Genomic DNA, 19727 nt, shown 5'->3' with positions numbered 1-19727 from the left:
TTCTGTTTTTGCATCTAGTATGCCTTAGAGCTCTCTATAGGGAATTCTATATGATATTCGAATTCGAATTGAACTGAAAGATTTCGAATTCGAATTCAATATCGACAAATTGAGACAAACGGCAATAAATTAACAATAAATAAAATGATATTGTAAAGTCCTAAAGAGTTCGAATTCAAGCTTCAATTTAAGATCTCCAATATACTATCTATATCAGCATAGTATATTGGATATCTTAAATTGGAGCTTTCTGTTAATAGAATTATCTTTATCGAATAGTGCAATGCTTCAATAAATATTTAAACCAAAATATGATAATAAATATTATAACCAAAATATAAAAAAATGTACATATGATCGAATTTCAGTTATGATTCGAGTTTGAATTAGATTTTCATTGCATTTGCTTTACCAATTTTAAACAAACAAAAAAAATCTCAATGAAAAATATAATTAATATAAGGCATTGATATAGGCCTTAAAATATAGTGATACGATTATATCTCTAGAAATAAATGATATAGATGTCTAGAATACTGTGTGGGTCAAGAAATGTAATCCCCTTAATTCATCAATATGGAGATATTTTAATAAAATATTTAGATTCAATATAGATTTTTTTTTTGGCAAAATTTGAAGATAATAGATTAACCTAAATAAAAGATATATAATAATATATAATAGGATATAATTGAAACAATCGATTGGCTCGAGTTAAGATTCAAAATTTGATACGTTTCATTGATTTGAGCTTATGACTAACATAGTTGAAATATATAATATAAATATATAAATATTTCGTTTCCCTTATCGTTTTATTGGCCTAACCACATTTGAAAATCGATTTTCATAAGATTTTGCTGCTAAATTCGTACGTTAATTCTTACAACACTCAATGCTAATTCCAAAGAAGAATCAAAACTTATTTGAAGTGTGTGTATAAATAGTATCGTTTGGTATGCTCTACATGTATTATATATATATGTGGAAGGCTTGTTAATACATGTACATATATAATTTAGTCTATTTAGAGTCTAAGTTTTTGGTGAATGCATCGAGAATGCGGCAAAATGTTTTCGTTTTTCCACAAATAAATAAACGCTTGGCTAAAATATTACAACTAATTAAGGACTCCAATCAGAAAGAGATGGACTGAGTTATGGATAAGACAGAGACGGCGCGAGTGGAAGAGCGAGATGCGGCTTATTGCTTTCTCGAGCTGGAGGCAAAGACTTTCTCGCAGTGCGTGATCAGCGAGGAGAGCATAAATATCTCCTCCGTGAGATTCGTCATATGCTGGGGCGTGGCAATCAGCGTGGGCGCAAACACAGTTGCCAAATTGTGCTCATTCATCTTGTTGACGGCATAATGGGAGGCGACGCTGCAATGGCAAAGGCAGAAGAATTTATATCAAATATGGACTATGGACACCGGACACGATTCGATTTACCGCTTCAGATGCTCCAGCATATACTGCAGGCAATTGAAATGCGCCGGTGGCAGGCGACGCACGGCCTCCGCCATAAGCTGGAGCTGCTCCGCGGGCGATCCACTGCCTGTGGGAAGGGACATTCGTGTAAATTCCAAATTTCTCAATTACAGCTCAATCGCTGGCTACTTACGGGCCGCAGCCATAAAGCTGGGGTAGGCCTGGAACGTGATTAGCGGCACGGGCAGCAGGCGCAGGTAGAGCTTCAAGGTGCCCGCAATGACATTGACATTGCCATATGCGCCCTCGGACATGTCCGTCTTCTCGCCATCGCGGTCCAGGGCCAGCTTGAGCGCATCGATCTCATCGGCAAAGCCGGAGACGCGATAGATGCCCTCTTGGAGCATGCCACGCGCCTCCACCTCCTCCACACAGCGGCGCACCACGAACGGGATGTTGCATTGATGCAGCTGCACCATGGTGGTCAGATCGGTGCCAAACACACCCCGTATGCACTTCAGATCGGGCACACACTTTGGAGGCACCAGCTCCGAGCATTTGTTGTGCGCCATGAAGCCGCATGCATCGCATTTGACGCCCTGTGCCGTGAAGCCCCACAGGAAGTTGGCACAGAACTCACACCAGTTCAGACCCTTGAACGTGTGCACCTTGAAGTTGTGGGGCTTCTCATATACCAGCGGCATGGGATCCTGTTGGGGCAGCTGCTGCTGCTGCTGCTGCTGCTGATCCTGCTGTGGCTGTGGCGAACTGTCCTGCACTGAGGGCATCGGGGCTGCTGCATCGGATGTGTCCACACTGGCTGATTTGCCCAGCTCATTGGAGAGCGCGCGCAGCTTGCGACGATTCAGCGTCATGTATGGACTCTGCTGGTAACAGTTTTTGGTTTGCTGATTGATCTGCTGTATAATGGGGCTGGCATATAGCTGCATATGGAAGTTAATTAGACCATCGGCGACCATCTCGTGCACCGTCTCATAATGTTTGTCCTGCTCGCGCAAATGATGGCCGCTGCCCGGCTTGTGGAAGACCTTGAAGTGTTTGCAGCGTTTGTTGAAGCGCACGCTCAGCGTATAGTAGCCATCCGTTTTGGGGCTGCGCCGCACCAGGTAGCTGCCGTCGGGGGCATTTGCCAGCAGCTGCTCCGCCTCCAGGTGTCCCATCACGCCATGATATTCGCTGCCATAGAGACGCACCGCCTGGCTGTTGTCTTCGACGGCGTCGGCGGTGCTGTTAGCAGGCGGCAGAGGTAAGGTGCGCTGACAGCGCACAGGATGGGGTGCCGGTGCGTCCAGTTGTATTTTATACACTGCAATTCAGTGCACTTAATCAACAAATGGCAGAGATACAACAAATTATTACTCACATTCGGGCTTCCAAACCTTTTGCACTGGTGAACTGGGTTCGCCACCTCCTGCCAATGTGGCTACGACGCCGGCTGTTTTCGGCATGGCTTAAAAAAGAAGCGCAACTAAAATAAATTAAAACAACGCTAGGCGCTAATTAAGGAAAACCAGTTAAGCACTGCTTTAAATCCATAAAGCTCAAATTGAATACAACATATTTGCTTTTGTTTATTTCTATACTGTGGCTCGGCCAGTGTGACCGGCAGATGGCATGGTAAAAATACCATTAAAATACCTCAGCTACAATAGGCGACTCATTGGTTAAGTCAACACTTAGACAACGCATTGAGTTAATTTTCTTAGACATCATTTTCAATTACTCACAAGAGCCAATCATGAATGTTTTGTCATTTTCTCGGTACGCATTAATCATCACTGCATTAAGTGCGATTGGAAATGTATTATTAATGCTTCAGTTGCTGCTAAGCGTTGCACTTAAGAGTGACATAAAGCTAAATGCTACAGCCCTGTACTTTCAATTTTCGTTGTTAATTTTAAATATTGTCAACAAAATATGTAAAATGCAGGTTATTGTTTATATGTTTCATATATTTTTTTAATAACTTTAAGTACGTTTCTTTTGTAAAAAGATCTACTTTCATTCGTTTCAATTATTAAATATATATTATTAAATTATTAAAAAAAAAGTAAAACATGTAAAAATTTGAAATGCGCATTAAGTTCAATTATACGCTTCTCTCTCTAATGTATATACATATATATATACATAGATATCAAAATCATTAATTAGCAATACTTGTTACGATACTCGTTAAAGACTTGAGTTCCATTACGGATCTATATATGTATGTGTATTGTGTGTGTGTATGTGTGTTGAGTGTATATTTGTATGTGTGTGTAGAGAAATAAAGATAAGTTTTTGTTTTGAATAAGAAACTCGAACAATTTAGTATAATACGATGCGACCTCTCCGAGGATGTGCTTTACCCTGCTTGAAACAATGGTTAGTTTTGTGTGCTGTATGTAGGTCGTCTCTTTGTCGTCATCGATGTTGATGTTGTTGATGTTGTTGTTGTTGTTGTTGTTTTATATGGAATCATATCAATTTGCCGTGAAATGCAAGAATATACAAAAATATACAAATATAAGAGAGAAATTAACTTGGAATATTGGAATTGGACTTTTGGCGGAATGAACGGCTAGCTAATAACATGGCAGGTGAGTGTTCCTACTCTACATCTTTTTTTTTTTTCATCTTGCTGTTGTTGATGTCTTTCATTCTTCTTCATTTCCTCCACTGCCTGGCAATTGACGGCAATGGTTTAACCGCTCATAACCATGCGGACAAACTCCTCATAGTTGATGTTGCCCTGCTGATCCTCCATGTTGGCCAGAAGCTGTTCAACTTCCTCGTCGGTGAGCTTCTCACCGAGCGTGGTCAACAGGTGGCGCAGCTCAGCGGACGATATGTAGCCACTAGCATCCTTATCGAAATGGCGCAAGCCCTCAATGAAATCGTCGGCTGTGTCGCCGGAGCGCGCCTTCGATATGGCCTGATAGATGGGCAGAAAGACCTCGAACGAGATGCGCTCGTCCGGCTTCAGCTGATGGGTGCACTTCTTCACATCCGATTCGGTGGGATTCTGGCCCAATGCACGCAAGCATTCGCCCACCTGGCTCAACTGAATTTTGCCATCGCCGCGATTATCGAATAGGTTGAAGGCCTCCTGGAATTCTGCAAAAGGGCAAAGCAAATGTCGATTAGATAGAGATGCAAGAATAGAGATAAGAGCTAGCCAAAATCTATATGTATATCTGCAACCTTCGAGCGTGGTAAAGGTGGGCTTCACGTGTGCCGTGTAATAGTACATGGTGCTCTCTAGTGATATTCGATCTCAATTAATTACAAGTATCTCAACTGTTTGCCTGGCTGCACTGCCTGCTACTGAGTCGATGCTGCAACAGATTGCGCAGCATGCGGCTGCGGCAGCAGAGGTCTTTACTGTGCTCATTGATACCCTGCCAAAGGGTACTTTATGGAAATCTTTAAGTGTGCAACAGCAGTTATGGATATATATACAGTTACTGCTGTATATAGACTCTCGCTCATTCTTGACTATCATTCTGGATAAATACTTGATTGATGTCAGTTTCGGATAAATTTTAGATCAGCATAGGTTTTTTTTAGCTACTTCATCCTCAGGGAATCCAGCGCGACTTTAGTCTCTCTTCTCTGTCTACAACTATGTAAGATTATCAGATATAAATATATAGCCGCCATATGCCGCAACAGTTGATTGACTCTGCTGAAATTGCTGATGTCTGAGGAGTATTTGCCTTAGCTAAAGATATACATGTATACACACATATGTATATCTATCTCTGCTAGGGCATCTGCTCTTCGCTATGCCGCTGCTCAATTTTCGCTCATTTTTTGTTTATTTATTTCTTTGGTTCTGCTTTTGTTTTTGTTGCTGTTATTAGCCGGCCAAAAATGGTATTAAATACAACAACAGAATTTTGCCCATTTTAGGCAATCGTCGAGCGGCAGCAGCAACGATGCGTCGTGCCCGACGTTCAGGTAAATCAATACGTGCAATGCGGTCAACTGACGTCACTGCATCAACAGCAACAACAAGAGCAACAACAACAACTTATCGCTGTGCGACAAGCAATCGAGTAGATTTTGATTAAGTTATCAGAATGGCGAAAAATTTTAACAGCATATTGCGTAAAGTAAAAACCCAATGCTGGGCGGGACGATGTCAGAGTCGGGGGGCGGGGCGTGGCCAGGGCCATGCGGCGCGTGTTGACCCACAAAAGGCGCCGTAAATGGCAGCCAGCGCGGCCAACATGGATATGGCCAAAAACGTTGAATGTTTGTATCTAGACGTTGAATGCTCAATGCAAGCGACGGCAGCTGCAGTGGCGGCTGTTGCAGTCGCAGCTGAGACGAGCTCGAGGCAGTTTGCGCCGTTGTCCTGGCGTAGCAGATAGTCGGTCAGTCAGTCCATTCAATCTGCCATTCTGTCAGCCAATCAAATCCTTCAAGATGTCACTTAACTGTAAATCGTTATTGCTTTGCGCGTTCGTTGTGTGAGTCATTGACGCGATCGTATGGCTGCTTTCGTTGGCCGCTTTATGTGTTTATTTTATCAATGATTCATGCGCCGCATATGAAGATGTGTAACACATACACATACACAGCCACACACGCATACGCGAGCATAGTCAGACACAAAGAGACATGTTGACAACGTATACACAAATACTTTTGTGCTGTTTTGTGGTTTTTTCTTTGCCGTTTTCGCTGCTTGCCAAGCTTTGAGTTGGCACTTTGAACTTCTGCGCCCGTTTCCAAACCAACACCCACTTACACACACGCATTCCACAACATTCGCACACACACACACATGCACACACACGCATACGCATACTCACCAGCCAACTGATCCTCGGTGTATGCTGCCTGTAAATAACAAGAGAAAAAGACAACAATTGTAAAAACAAACGAAACATATTATTTGCTCTCTAAAAAATAGCAACAGCTGTGCCAACTTACCATATTGATTAAAAATGTGGGTAAAACACAACACAAAAACACGGATTAAATGAATGCCTAATGCACTTAAACGAAATTATTTATTGGTGATGGCCACCCGTGCTGCCAAAATAATCGGAAATGTTATCGATGATATCGGACTGCCAACAAAGGTGCTATTGCCAATGCGCCTTAACAGCACTGAATGTATTTACCAACACAAATAATTTTGCTTCGAATTACAAATTTTAATTTTAATTTTAATTTTTTTTATTTTTGTTCTTATCCGAATGTTAAAGGTTAAAAACCACTTAAATTTACATTACGGTGTGCAGTATTAGCTGCTTTTTGCCGGAAAGGTTTTTGTTTCAGATTTGACATTAAAATTTTAAAACTAAATTTTCACGATTTAGATTCAAAAGCTTATGACTACAAATACATCAAAGCTGTAGTTGACTTTGCTCGTTTTTTTCTGAAAAACTTTGTTTTAACTTAATCCAGTTTACTTATATGTATATTTCAGTTCCTCTTCACAAGCAATTTAAATCATTAAAAGTAAAAAAAAAAAAAAATCACTCACAAATGATGGGCAAAAAGGTCAGACTATGATTAAATTGTTTTTATTTTAAATTTACATTCCTTGCACGATTGTTGCTCTTGTTTCTTGTGTGAGAGTTAACTGTGTGTGTGTCGATTCATACTTAAATATAATTTTAAGTAAAAGTATAAAAATTAAAGGATTTTCATAGATTTCTTGTTTTTGTTTTTTAAGTGGCCAATACATTAGCTAATAAATATTTAAATATACATAATTGCAATCAATTAGTTGCAATTGTAACTTAGAATGTTCCATTTCTGCTGAATCGCGTTTTTAGATGACTTTTTTTAAATTAAAAAAAAAGGGTCAGTTAAAAATAGTTTTAAAATAAGATTATTAAAGAAATGTTTATGTGTGATTTTGTGTGTGTGCTGCTGGTACAAGACACCATCCGCACCCTATGTGTCGGACTTCCAGAGCTTGATGGTCTTGTCGTTCTCCAGCGCAGCCGATGCAATGATATTTTCTGTGGGATGACAGGCGGTGCAGAGGACGGTATCCGTGTGTCCTTGCAACTTTTGTACTACCTCTTTGCTTTGAAGATTCCATATGTAGACCATGTTGTCCTCGCTGCCGCTGACAATCCACTGCATAAGAAATAATAAATAAATAATGAAATGCTGCCATTGCATTGAGAGTTCACAAGTTCACAAGCCCACCTTGCCGCCAGTTACAGAGAAATTGGCAAATATGCAATACTTCTCGTTCTTGTGACCCGTGTAGGTCTTCAGACATTTGCCCTTGGAGTAGTCCCATAGCTTCAGTGTGTTGTCGAGGGTGGCGGCCAGTATGTATTTGCCGTTGGGGGAGAATTTGACAAAGCTAACGGGTGGATTGTCATCATCGATCAACGTCTTCAGGCACTGTCCGCTGGCCGTGTCCCAAATGCGACAGAGCCCATCATAGCTGGAGCTGACAATCAGCGAGCCATCACGATTGAAATGCACTGCCGACACGGGATCAGAGTGAGCGGGCAACGTCTTCAGGCATTTGCCTGTGCGCACATCCCAAATGCGTACGCTCTCATCGAAGCTGCCAGACACAATCAGATTCGACTGTGGATTGAAGTTACAGCAGAAGACATAATTGCTGTGACCCTTGAGCGTCTTCAGACTCTTGCCGGTGCTCAGCTCCCAGACTTTGAGCGTTTTGTCATCGCTGCCGCTGACCAAAAGCCGTGAGTCAGAGGACCAGGCCACATCGCTAATGCCCAGCTTGTGGCCCGAAATGGTTTTCTCGAATTTGCCATCATAGGCGCCCCAGATCTTTATGAGTTTGTCGGCAGCTGCAAAGCCCAAATGTTAATCCAAATTATTAACAACAATTGTGATCAACTTACACGAGCTGGCAAGCCATTCACCGTTTGGGCTAAACTTTACGGCGGAGACGGCCTTGGTGTGACCGGCAAGTGTAAATTTGAGCGTATAATTGGGCTTAACCGACATCGAGCTCTTGTTCGACGTTGTGTTCGTCGAAGTCGATGACACGGATGGCTGCAGCGTGTTTGGTCCACTAGGCGCCGTTGGCATCGGCTGCTGTTGCTGCTGCTGTTGATGCACAACGCCGGGATGGCCGGTATGAACGGCTCCAATGGGCACCATGGCGTAACTTAATTCCGTTTTTCAATTTCACTCAATGCTGGACTCTGCAAATATATTTTTCTATTCTCATGTTACTCGTCTATCTTATGCTCAACTGCCACAACATCAACGACAATCATAATAATGAAAACAATCTAACCACGCGGTACTTTTTTGGTTATTTGCAATTCAATTGGCCTCTAACGAGCAAATGCCGCTCTCTCGTCGACAGAGTCTGCGCTGCCGCTGTCGCTGCGGCTGGTTGCAATTTTCCCCGTGTTTTTTTTTTTCACCCTCTCTGCTTGCTGTTATTGTAGCGCGGCGTTCTGCTTCTTCTACGGCGAATGTTTTGCAAACAGAGTTTGTTATTGCTGCGCCATTTTATAATTACCTATGGCCGATGATGGCGCCTCTGTTTGGTTGTAATAGGTGGTGCAATTGGATGCCTTTTTGTCGCTTTTGCTTTCAACAAATTCAATTTGTTTGCTTTTTATTCGCCTGCCTAAGTTTTGTAGCACGTGCTTCTTCTTACCACTGTAATGCGTGCGTGAGCAAAAACATGGCGCGTTCTTGACAGTTGACAGTTTACGGCTGTTCACAGTGTTGAGCAGCGGCAGCGCTTCTTTGCCGCACTGGACACTGATCATTGCGGACAGCGGCTGCTTGCTATAAGACATATGTTCAAAAATAAAAGCGCGCTCTTCAATGTTAGTTTAATGGTCATTTTATTTTATATTTAAGATATATGCTAATAAGCAAAATGTAAACACATTGCATCAGTGTGTTCAATTATCAGTAGAATTGTTCATACTATTTTCCAATTCTGCTTACAATTTAAAATCAAATGATTTGGCACAAAAAATTCTAGAGCTACATTAATTTGTAAAATAAACATTTGCATTAATTTAACTTGATTGTAGGCCAGTTGCACCATTTACATACAATCGCCGGTAAATTGTGCAAAGTTTGCACAATCAAAACATGCATGAGCACAGAATCACACCCAGACATACATACAGACATATGCACATACATAACTGCAAATATAGATAAATTGAAAGGTAGGAAAAACTTAACCTGCAATTGTCATCATAAAAATGCCGAAATTGCTGATTGATCGTGACGCAGGCACTTTTCCTGAAAAATAAAGAAATATGCAATATGTACGTATTATATTATATACATATGCTCTAAAGATTCATTCAGATTTAGACAACAGGTTCTAAGCCAAATATTTGCTTGACATTTGCTACCGATTTTAAATATAAGTTGTTTTTCCACTCTGTTGATTGACCTTGGCTTTAAAATTTGTGTCTAACGTATTAAGCGGGGTTTGTTTTGCTTTTTTTTTTTCTTTTGGCGCACTTTTTGTTAACTGCAAAACCGAATTTTCTCAAGTTACACAAAACGAGTGTGTGTAAATGCTCGTATGTATGTATGTGTGTGCGTATTTGTGTTATCCAAGGTCAAACAGTTTTCAATAAAAGTAACATACAAAATATTTAACTTGGTGTCATGTGCGGGGTCTTTTGTATTTGCTGTTGTTATTATTGTTTTTAAAGCTGCGTGCGTCTATTTTACGACTGCATTAAATATACGAGTACGCTAAAAAGTATGGAAATGCCCTGCAAAGCAACTTCTCAGCTTCAGTTCAGAGCGCTTCCAATACCCTAGCAATTTGAGTATTTTAGCTATATTGTCGAGCTTGCCTAACCTAGAGGAGCTTAGCTTATAATAAAACTGTATTATTATGAACAAAAATAATAATAACAAGTATAAAAGTCATATTAATTTACTCGTAAATAATCAAAATCTATGTTTCAGTTTGTTTCTTTTTAGTCATACATACATACACATATGTATGTATATATACGATACATGTGAGGGCATTCACGCATCTCCATTTGGCTGAATAACTGTTCTCGTTGTTGTTGTGGCTTTTGTTTTCATTAGGCATTCTGCAAAAGTGTCGCTTCAGACTATCGGGTATCATTGTTTCTGTTGCTGTTTCTGTCTCTTTTGTTATTAAGGTGTAGCCGATGTGCTGCTTCTTCATTTTTCACCTTTTTAATACAAGCTGGGTCTGTGTAGCTGCTGTGTCGCACGGCTTAGCTTGCGAAACACGTATGTATGTATGTATGTATATGTATAGCCGACGAGGCGGCAACTGGGCTGTCAAAGGAAGGGTGTGGAAGGGCGACAACTGGGGGCAGCAGCGTTGGGCATAGCAAGTGGAGCGCATACGAAAATTGTTTGCCAATGTCGCGATAAAAACGCCGAAAACTGAAAAAAAGACGAATGAAAAGAAACATGCACTAACATACCCTTTATTTGAATACGTAAAATAATTTAAGTTTAAGCTATGTACATATGTATTATTATTTACAATTTAATAATACTAATTTTGTTAGCATCAAATATATCTGTTAGATTTGCTTTTGTTTCGCCGACTTGACTAGCTGGCTTAACATACCCAGTACTATCATCATGATAGGGTATTTTAAACGTGCATAGATTTTTACATAGCAACGTGATTAAAAGAAGTTGTAGACGATCGCTGGACACACGCATACATACATGTACGCTTCATAGAACACGCACACTCTCTCACTCACACATACAGTCGACCTTCCAGCACATGAAACAATTGCAATTGGGTTACGTAAATAGCCCAACAGACCAAAAAAAACAACAAAAATTCGCATGAAAAGCCCAGCCGTCTGCACTCCCGCTGCGACAATCTCTCTCTCTCTTTCTCTCTCACACACATAGGCACGCATGCGCTCACACACACACACACACACACACAAAATTAAGCTGACAGCGCTGGGCAGGGAGAACGAGAGACAGAGATAGGGACAGTCTGCAGATCTTGAGTCGCACGGCGAGTGCAATGCCTTCACCTAAACTCACATGCTACACACACTCACTCCCCTCTCCCCATCCCGTGCTTTGGCTAAATTTTCGTTTGTTTCTTTGTTTTTACTTTTGCGAGCAGCACCGGCAGCGGCAGTAGCAGCCGCAGCAGCGGCGCTGCCCGAAAAACTTCACACACAAATCAGTTGCAGTCGCGAATTAGCGGCGCACAGACACGGTTTTTATATTCTCTCGGTTGAAAGTCATTAATTGAAGTTTCAACTTGTTGTTCTCTCGGGTCAGTGTTGGAAATGGTGCACATTAAGGATACCGAACAGCTGATGGCGCAGCGCGTGGCCGAGCTTCAAGAATTAATTAAGGGGCATCCGCAGCTGCCGTTGAATATTTGTATGTAAAGGGGCAAAAGAGCGGAGAAAATAAAGGGATAAAAGGGAATGTAGAACTAGGCGCAGGACTAAAAACGATCGCATTAATCGATAGTTTACATTTAACTGCCACTGCGTAAATTAACTTTAAGTTGAGTTTCGATGAAAACAGAAAATTTTATATGCAGCTAATGAATAGAATCAAGCCAATATAGAAGTTTTGTTTAAATATATATACATTTGTATGTAATAAATACATGTATGTATATATTAAGCAATAAATCTCAAGAACAATTGAATATATATTTCTAAAAGATTTACACTTTTAGTTGAATATTTAATTAGCGATAGGTTGAAGAAAAAAATTAAAATATAAAAAACAAAAAACGTTTTTAATGAAGTGCAAAGTGGAGAACCAGCACATTGAATTATATGTCTACATTGTCAAGTACTTCGAGCACTGCAACAATTTAAAGCGCTGCTTATATCAATAAATAAAACCTAGCGTTTAATTAGACGTCACAAGATATAGGAGCAAACTCACGAAATTTTAGAATGGGCTTTTGAAACTTGTTTACCTTCCACCTAATATATTTCCATTATTAATGCGCTAACTTAACCTGAAGAACAGCTTGAAATTTATGAATTGATTTTTTAGATATTCGTTTTATCTGGTTATAATTATAATATAAAGTCGGTCTTAAAATAGCTTACAGTAGCTAACTTAAATATCGAGAATTGTTTCAATTAAAAGCCATTATTATAGTCGTAATTAATATTTTAAGCGATCCAAAGTACAGCTTCAAAGTTCTTTTGTTTCGGGTTATTCCCATTAAACTGGAGGCCCATTCTCTGTGATTCAATCGCTGTTATTATCTAGACGCAAATCTAGCAAGTCTTTAACCAAAATGAACACATAATCACATTTAAGATTTTGATTGCCCAGCATTACGTAAACCCTGTCCAGGTGATATTCGTGCTTAGCATTTGCCCAGGTGAGCGAAGAGTCGTGTCTCTAACTTGGGCTATCACTTTGATCGGTTAAGTTATTAAAACTTGTATGCATTAAGAATGGGGTATTATGGGTTAATGGAGGCAGTTGGAAGGCATATGCGAGGATAGGTTGTACAATTACCAAATAGAGAATGCAGATAAGGGAAGATAACAAGCAATAAAGATCATTCTAGAATAACTACTTTAACTGAGACCAAAGGGCTCGGACTCGGAACTAAAGAAGTCTCACATGAGATTTCAAATTTTGAGTCTCCTCCAATAGCCCTAACTGTCGATCATCACATTAGCTAAGGGCGAGAACAATTCGAGTAAAGGTCGTATAGAATGCATTTTGTAATGTTTGATTATATCAAGGGTATCTGCTAGTCGGTCAGTGCCGACTAGATCACTCCTCTTGTGGGTTAACTAACTTGAATTGCAACACACGGCCAGTTGCATAACCCGCTGGCGACCACATTAACCACAACTGAATTGCACCTTTTCTGCTCTCTCTCTCTCCCTCTCTCTCTCTCTCTCTCGCTCTTTCTCCCTCTCGGTCTGTTGTTCTCCCGCTCACTGCCTCGGTGGGGCGGGCACATTTGTGGCAACTGCAATTACCACGTTATATTGATTAGCGTCCACACTGCTGCGTCGCTATCTGCACACGACGCGCGGCGACGTGGCTGCCGCCCAGCATCTGCTCCAGCTGAACTATGCCATGCGCAACAAGCATCCGCAAATCTTCATCGACCGCGATCCAATGGACGCCAGCTCCCAGCAGCTGTTGCAAGTCGCGTAAGTGCATGACCGCGATGGGCTAGAGATGGGCGCGTGCCAAATGCATTCAAATCAAGACGCGATACGCGAAGAGCACGAAAGTGAAGGAAATAAAATTGAGATGCATATAGAGATATTGCATCATCAAAAGGACTCTAGGTAGACCTATTTATACTGTTTAAAATGTATAATGTGCTGTTGTTAAATTTCAATATAGACTCTTCGATATCCAAGTACTCTCGAATAAGTTGTAATATATGTACATAGTAGCAGTATACATACATATGTATGTATGTAGTAATAGTAGTACTCTTATGTACATTTCTATACTTACTTGCAAAGCTCATGTCAAATCGTCAAATATCTAGCTGTCAATGTCAAAGTTCCGATCCATTTTAGTTCTGCTTAGATTAGGCAATTAACCTATAGTCATGAACTAGTCAAGGACTCGAGCAGTTTGTAGCTCGCACATTTCCCTTCAAGCATTGACAGAACTTGACTCTAGTTAGTATCAGGGATTCGATCAACATGTATTTCGTGTCAGGATCAGCGTGTAATTCGTGTCGTGTCACGCAATCAGCGCCTCCTCCGTGCCAAAGTCACGTTGCCGTAGATTAACTGGCACCGATCCGACAGCCGAAGCGAATCACGAGTCGTGCCCATCTCTGGCTGGCGGGGCCGTTGCAACCGGTTTGCCACTTTGTGGCAATATCTAGCCAAAGCTAATTATGGTTTCTGTGCCGCTCGCAGAGATCTGGTGCCGCTGCCCGGGCTGACGCCGGACAACAACAAGTTGCTATTTTATCGCCTGATTGACCACGATGCGGACAAGGTGAGCAGCGGCTGTAATAAATCAATTCCGTTCAAATTGTAAACTTGTAACTTGCAACTTGTTGCGTGCCACATTCCAAATGCCATTGCCACTTGCCACTTGCCACATTCCATTGCCAGTTCAACTTTACGGCCGGCATCAAGGTTTTCTTTATGGTCGCCGACTGTCGCTTCGCGACGGAGACGGATGGCCGTTTATCCGACGGCGAGATACCCATCTTTGACATGGCCGGATACTCGCTGCGCCACATAACCAAGACGGTGCTCAGCTCGCTGCGCGTCTACATGAAGTTCGTGCAGGAGGCGCATCCGGTGCGCCTCAAGGAGATTCATGTACTCAACTGTCCATCCTTCCTAGACAAGGTGCTGGCCATCGTCAAGCCGTTCATCAAGAGCGAGGTCTTCAAGCTAATCCACTTCCATTTGCCCGGTGCGGATACGCCCTACAATCACATTCCGCGCTCCATGCTGCCGGAGGAATACGGCGGAGAGGCGGGCAAAATGTCCCATCTGAAAGAGAAATGGGTGCAGTTGCTCCAGCAGCAGCGGTAAGTCTCACTTGCCATTCGATTTGAATAGTTGAGTTAACGCGAATGTTTTCTTATGTCAGTGACTATTTGATGGAACCCTCCAACTGGCAGATCGACAAGTGCAAGAAGAAGAGCAGCAGCAGTAGCAGCAGCAACAGCAACAGCAACAACAACAACAACAACTCTTGCAACACAATCACGCACAGCTTCAAGACGCTGGAAATTGATTGATTTTAGCTTTATTCATATATCTTTACTCTAACTGTACATAGTATAGATGTCTCTACCATAACTGGGCTTGGCTTTAGTGTATCATATTTCTTTTTTTTTTTAATATAATATTCATACAAAGTGATTTCGTTACTCCAGTGGTTATCAAACTTTGGATACTCTTTCACCTGGGAAAGGATTCATTGACAATTGCTAGCTTAAGCCTTGGAATCAGAGATCATACATATATCAAATTGAACTGACTGAATCACGGACTTTTAACCCGCTGCCTGCACAGCTATTCGCTGGTGAACTTGAGTAGAGATTGTGCAATCCTCGCCTGCTTCCACGCAGAGTTATGGTTGTGTGTATTGCAGTTAGTCATTCACGACGTGAGACACTCGTCAAGGCCTAGCAGCAAAAGACACATATGCTTGATACGCTGCTGCAGTCCAGGGTAAACGGAGCACCATAGAGAAGATATACCCGAAGACACATACATGTTCGAGGGCCAAGACACAACCACAAGCGACATCTCACAGCATGAGAACGTCCAGCAACGGCTGTTCAATCAGATAAACGAGATTCCGTTAAGGTTGCAGAATCTAAACGAACTCAAGCATAGGTCAAAGAGTCGCTGTCTACCGGTGGCATCGATTCGATACGTATCATTATGCACACCTTCACAGAAGATAAGATGCGCTAGATGTGAGGAATACGAACTATAATTAATATGCATGTCTTTAACTTGCAGTTGCGTTGCAACATGATCCCTGCTAATTCGAGCCCCCGTACAGAGTTCGCCATCCTCGACGAGTGCGCCTAACTACATTGACCAGAAGTTCGCCATGTTCGAGATGAAGTTGGGACGTCAGCCATGTCCAAGGGTTAGCTTCAAGTTGCGGTCGGTGAATGGCGTGCAGCTACACCGACGCCATTGCCTGGAATAGTAGCTCATCACAATGCACATCTAATGGAAATTGAAGTTATTAATCAGTCTTTACTATCTGGGAATTTACTATTTATATTTGCTATTTTGTTTTTGTGTTTACGTTTTCGTCAGCTGATACGGAAAACATCTGTTATTATGGTTCTCTCCGATTATCGCTATCTCAGTCATTCAACGTGCATACCCTCGCGGATTACGCATGGATAATCGGGTATTTTAAACTTTTTATTAAATTATTCGCCATCATATATTTTCAATTCGTTTTGATCTTTACTTCACTATTGAAAAATTAAACGAAATTGTCACAATGTTTAAGAGTGACCATATACAAACACTTTTCACATGCCATTCTATTTTGCATGTCTATCGAGTTGGAATATATCGATATTATTTTTGGCCAACTAAATTGGTGCCAATTAAAGCGAATGAATGAGATCTTGCAAATATACCAACGCTCCAATTAGATCTTTTATTATGTACTCCAATCCTTATGTGATTTCCTTCTCCTTTTCGTCTATCGATAGTTCTAACAATCGCCGCTTTTCAACTTGTTTTCCATAACAAATTGATATTTTACAGGGCATTTCATGGTCGGTTAATAGAACAATAAAATAAACACTCTTGGGGACATTGTTATAAAACAGATTGTACACATATGCATTTCGTGACAAAGTCTAATTATATTTAGTACACTTGACCGTAAGTCCACAGATGAAAAATGTATACAAGTTTTTATTTACATTCGATGGAGAGTTATTAAAATGGTAAGTGCGGGCTTTTTAAATAGTCATCTGCACTGACTCTGTGCATTTCAAAGGGGCCATCAAATATCCATATGCAAGTGCACTCACACATACATATGTAGATAGCAGTGAAATTTAAATGCAATAGATTGAGGTGATAAATAAATAACGTATACGTAACGAGCATGACGAGTGTTGAAAAATGACGAATTTTTTTTTTTAAATATCAAAAAGCCTATTTATAACTTATAGACTATTTAAAATATATGTTAAAAAAACAAATTTAAATTTGCATAAAAAAACAAAAGAAATATGTTTATACTATTTTCTTTAAAATTTACATTAGTATTACATATCTACAATTTTTACAAATATTTTTTATACATGTACAAACAGCCTTAGAAAAAGAATATTTTAACAAATCAAGTAGTTTATCAAATTAAATGAAAGCTATATATACCTAGGTTTTATATTCACCCTCCTTTATAGAGTATACAACAATGTTGCTCGGATTGTTGTTGTTTGCTTTACTAGTGGTTGGCCTGCGCTTTGTGCTGCAGTTGATCAAAAGGGAGTGGAGGCACCGTCAGCTGCTGCAGCATGTGGCGCCCAATGTGTCCCGCATACCGGTGATTGGAGGCGTCTGGCAGATGCGCAGCTTCCAGCCGGACAGTGAGTATGAAGCCGCCGCCTGATGTGGCCCTGTGCTAATGATGATGGTCCTCGATGTCAATTAGATCTGCACGAGAAGTTTGCGGAGTATGTGGCACGTTACGGGCGCAGCTTTGTGGCCACCACATTTGGACGTATGGTGCTGGTCACCGCAGATCCGAAGCATGTGGACGCACTGCTCTTGAGCAAACAACATCTGCGCAAGAGCGTCGTCTATGGCGCACTGGGTGGCTGGCTGGGCAATGGTCTGTTGCTCAGCCGGGGCGAGCATTGGCATGCCATGCGCAAAGTAATAACGCCCTCGTTCCACTTCAGCATACTGGAGCAATACGTCAAGATCTTTGACAGCCAGTGCAATGTCCTGGTCGGCAAGCTGAAGCCGCTGGCCGCGATGGGCAGCGAGAGTGCGCAAGCCTTCAACATATATCCGTATATGTGCCTGACGGCCCTGGACATCATCAGCGAGGCGGCCATGGGCGTCAGTCTGGATGCGCAGGAGAATGTGGAGGCGCCCGTGGTGCAGGCAGTCAAGGAGTAAGTGGCATCCATTAATCGAGGTTTGGGCGGCGTCACATATTATTATTCATTTTTCTTGCCGGCAGCGTGACCAACATTTTGGCGACTCGTTTCATGCGACCGCATCTGCTGCCGCCGCTGTTCTTCCGCCTGCTCTGGCCCAGTGGCTATCGCAAGCAGTGGATGGGCATCAAGTGCCTGCACGATTTCACCGACGAGATCATCAAGCGGCGCTGCCAGCTGCTGCACACGGAGCAGCAGGGGACGGCTGCTCTGCTAGACACATTGCTGCAGGCACGTTTGGATGGCGCACCTCTTACAGATGCCCAGATCCGCGACGAGGTGAGCACATTCATCTTTGCGGGTCACGATACGACCACATCCGCGGCATCCTTTTGCCTGTATCTGCTGTCGCGGCATGCAGCAGTGCAGCAGCGTTTGTACGAGGAGATTCACTCACACTATGGCACGGCCATGGATCGGCCCGTCGTCCATGCTGACTTCGCTGAGCTGCCCTATTTGCACTGCGTAATCAAGGAGTCGCTGCGCCTCTATCCGCCCATTCCAGCTGTGGGTCGTTGTCTGGAAAAGGACTTGCCATTAGGTTGGTAAACTTAAAACTAAATATATATGTATTTTAATTAGCATTCACACGCTATTTAACGGCAGCGGAGACGGGCGAAGCTAGCGGGGCACGGGTGCCAGCCGGCACGAATGTCCTTGTGCTGCTCTGGCAGCTGCAGCGCGATGAAGAGCTGTACGCAGAGCCCTTGCGCTTCTGGCCAGAGAGGCATTTGGACAATAGAATGACCGACTCGGGATCTGGCAAATGCACCACCAGCTATATACCCTTCAGTGCAGGCCCGCGCAACTGCATTGGCCAGCGATTTGCTCTGCTCGAACTGAAGACAATTGTGATCAAATTGCTACGACACTTCGAGCTGCTGCCGTTGGGCGCGGAGGTGAAGCCTTCAATTAAAATTGTTTTGCGCTCAGCCACAGGTGTTAATCTGGGCCTGAAAATGCGTGCTTGAATGGTATTTGCACTAAACTCTATATAAACGTGATTTAAAATTGATTACGTTGCAGCGATAAGTGCTGCTAGCCACTATCGATAATTATTGCAACGATAAATTAATTGCAGTGCCAGTAAAATTCAAATTTAGGCAAACTGTCCCAGGCAAAGTATTTTCCTTTATCACAAATGTGCCACTGAAACGGTTTCCAAACAAATTATTTATTCATATTTATTGCTATAAATAATTGTTCTTAAATATTTTAACTATCATCGGCATGCAAATGCATCGTCAGCTGCAATTGAAATAATCGAAGCTATTTCCGGGCAGAGCTGTAGCTGAAGCACCTGTGGCGTTGCCAACTGTATTGAAAAATAACAAATCTGTTCCCATGTATAGTTTAAGTGCCGATTGCAAACAAAAATTGATCCATTGCATATTGTATATTTTGTATATAATTTAAAGCACGAGCAAAATTGTATTTTTTGTGTTATTATTTATTAATTTCTTTGTTTTGTATTTTTATCTTTGTGGCGTTTAATAAACACAAGTATTTACCATTTTGTAGATAGTTAACTTGCTTTGCCCTAAAAGTGTTCACACGTGTCCGTAACATATAATGGATCTACTTAGCTATAAATTATAATGCACACGAGCATTGTATTATGCATATTTATATACATACATATATAGAGCTTTATATATATTTATGAAT

General features: G+C 41.7%; 5 protein-coding genes and 1 long non-coding RNA gene across 10 annotated transcripts; 2 read left to right on the top strand and 4 right to left on the bottom strand.

Moving 5' to 3' along the window:
* Positions 1-709: 709 nt before the first annotated feature.
* On the bottom strand, positions 710-3062 carry LOC6585227 (N-chimaerin). The gene is made up of 4 exons (XM_002010824.4): positions 2814-3062; positions 1623-2756; positions 1451-1556; positions 710-1381 (listed from the first exon to the last, which is right to left on the bottom strand). The coding sequence occupies exons 1-4, from the start codon at positions 2896-2898 to the stop codon at positions 1204-1206; spliced, it is 1503 nt and encodes a 500-aa protein (XP_002010860.1). The 5' UTR covers positions 2899-3062; the 3' UTR covers positions 710-1203.
* A 448-nt stretch (positions 3063-3510) lies between these two features.
* Positions 3511-6500, bottom strand: LOC6585226 (myosin-2 essential light chain). 2 transcript variants are annotated; one of them, XM_002010823.4, is made up of 3 exons: positions 6377-6500; positions 6256-6283; positions 3511-4549 (listed from the first exon to the last, which is right to left on the bottom strand). In XM_002010823.4, exons 1-3 carry the CDS (start codon positions 6377-6379, stop codon positions 4137-4139), a joined length of 444 nt encoding a protein of 147 aa, XP_002010859.2. In that variant the 5' UTR covers positions 6380-6500; the 3' UTR covers positions 3511-4136. The 2 variants fall into 2 exon arrangements, with proteins under 2 accessions (XP_002010859.2, XP_032588531.1); XM_032732640.2 differs by lacking the exons at positions 6256-6283; positions 6377-6500 and adding an exon at positions 4637-4700.
* A 595-nt stretch (positions 6501-7095) lies between these two features.
* On the bottom strand, positions 7096-9096 carry LOC6585225 (protein will die slowly). 2 transcript variants are annotated; one of them, XM_015161184.3, is made up of 4 exons: positions 8925-9096; positions 8293-8614; positions 7613-8238; positions 7096-7540 (listed from the first exon to the last, which is right to left on the bottom strand). In XM_015161184.3, the coding sequence occupies exons 2-4, from the start codon at positions 8552-8554 to the stop codon at positions 7352-7354; spliced, it is 1077 nt and encodes a 358-aa protein (XP_015016670.1). In that variant the 5' UTR covers positions 8555-8614; positions 8925-9096; the 3' UTR covers positions 7096-7351. The 2 variants fall into 2 exon arrangements, with proteins under 2 accessions (XP_015016670.1, XP_002010858.1); XM_002010822.4 differs by having other exon boundaries at positions 8293-8598.
* Positions 9097-11581: 2485 nt separating this feature from the next.
* Positions 11582-15261, top strand: LOC6585224 (alpha-tocopherol transfer protein-like). 2 transcript variants are annotated; one of them, XM_002010821.4, is made up of 5 exons: positions 11582-11797; positions 13404-13563; positions 14296-14377; positions 14497-14924; positions 14987-15261. In XM_002010821.4, exons 1-5 carry the CDS (start codon positions 11701-11703, stop codon positions 15135-15137), a joined length of 918 nt encoding a protein of 305 aa, XP_002010857.1. In that variant the 5' UTR covers positions 11582-11700; the 3' UTR covers positions 15138-15261. The 2 variants fall into 2 exon arrangements, with proteins under 2 accessions (XP_002010857.1, XP_043866781.1); XM_044010846.1 differs by having other exon boundaries at positions 11584-11687.
* On the bottom strand, positions 15130-16650 carry LOC116804541. The gene is made up of 2 exons (XR_004364531.2): positions 16169-16650; positions 15130-16086 (listed from the first exon to the last, which is right to left on the bottom strand). It is a non-coding gene; the product is annotated as an uncharacterized LOC116804541 (long non-coding RNA).
* A 75-nt stretch (positions 16651-16725) lies between these two features.
* On the top strand, positions 16726-19588 carry LOC6585222 (cytochrome P450 4ae1). 2 transcript variants are annotated; one of them, XM_002010819.4, is made up of 5 exons: positions 16726-16829; positions 17298-17480; positions 17546-18014; positions 18083-18600; positions 18666-19588. In XM_002010819.4, exons 2-5 carry the CDS (start codon positions 17309-17311, stop codon positions 19028-19030), a joined length of 1524 nt encoding a protein of 507 aa, XP_002010855.2. In that variant the 5' UTR covers positions 16726-16829; positions 17298-17308; the 3' UTR covers positions 19031-19588. The 2 variants fall into 2 exon arrangements, with proteins under 2 accessions (XP_002010855.2, XP_043866718.1); XM_044010783.1 differs by lacking the exon at positions 16726-16829 and adding an exon at positions 17205-17234.
* The last annotated feature ends 139 nt before the right edge of the window (positions 19589-19727 follow it).

This window comes from Drosophila mojavensis, unplaced genomic scaffold (assembly GCF_018153725.1).
Source record: "Drosophila mojavensis isolate 15081-1352.22 unplaced genomic scaffold, ASM1815372v1 contig_136, whole genome shotgun sequence".
Classification (NCBI taxonomy): Eukaryota; Metazoa; Arthropoda; class Insecta; order Diptera; family Drosophilidae; genus Drosophila; species Drosophila mojavensis.
Note: the sequence above shows the minus strand (reverse complement) of the source record. Positions and strands in the feature narration are given on the sequence as shown.

Coding starts and splice junctions, on each gene's coding strand:
- LOC6585222 (XM_002010819.4), top strand. CDS start 17,309: ATGTTGCTCGGATTGTTGTTGTTTGCTTTACTAGTGGTTGGCCTGCGC. Junction 18,015..18,082: donor GTGGTGCAGGCAGTCAAGGA/GTAAGTGGCATC, acceptor TCTTGCCGGCAG/CGTGACCAACATTTTGGCGA. Junction 18,601..18,665: donor GGAAAAGGACTTGCCATTAG/GTTGGTAAACTT, acceptor ATTTAACGGCAG/CGGAGACGGGCGAAGCTAGC.
- LOC6585224 (XM_002010821.4), top strand. CDS start 11,701: ATGGTGCACATTAAGGATACCGAACAGCTGATGGCGCAGCGCGTGGCC. Junction 13,564..14,295: donor CAGCAGCTGTTGCAAGTCGC/GTAAGTGCATGA, acceptor TGCCGCTCGCAG/AGATCTGGTGCCGCTGCCCG. Junction 14,378..14,496: donor TTGACCACGATGCGGACAAG/GTGAGCAGCGGC, acceptor TTCCATTGCCAG/TTCAACTTTACGGCCGGCAT.
- LOC6585225 (XM_015161184.3), bottom strand. CDS start 8,554: ATGGTGCCCATTGGAGCCGTTCATACCGGCCATCCCGGCGTTGTGCAT. Junction 8,239..8,292: donor TGAATGGCTTGCCAGCTCGT/GTAAGTTGATCA, acceptor TGGGCTTTGCAG/CTGCCGACAAACTCATAAAG. Junction 7,541..7,612: donor TCTCTGTAACTGGCGGCAAG/GTGGGCTTGTGA, acceptor TTTCTTATGCAG/TGGATTGTCAGCGGCAGCGA.
- LOC6585227 (XM_002010824.4), bottom strand. CDS start 2,898: ATGCCGAAAACAGCCGGCGTCGTAGCCACATTGGCAGGAGGTGGCGAA. Junction 2,757..2,813: donor AAAGGTTTGGAAGCCCGAAT/GTGAGTAATAAT, acceptor ACTGAATTGCAG/TGTATAAAATACAACTGGAC. Junction 1,382..1,450: donor ATGCTGGAGCATCTGAAGCG/GTAAATCGAATC, acceptor TTGCCATTGCAG/CGTCGCCTCCCATTATGCCG.
- LOC6585226 (XM_032732640.2), bottom strand. CDS start 4,685: ATGTACTATTACACGGCACACGTGAAGCCCACCTTTACCACGCTCGAA. Junction 4,550..4,636: donor CACCTTTACCACGCTCGAAG/GTTGCAGATATA, acceptor GCCCTTTTGCAG/AATTCCAGGAGGCCTTCAAC.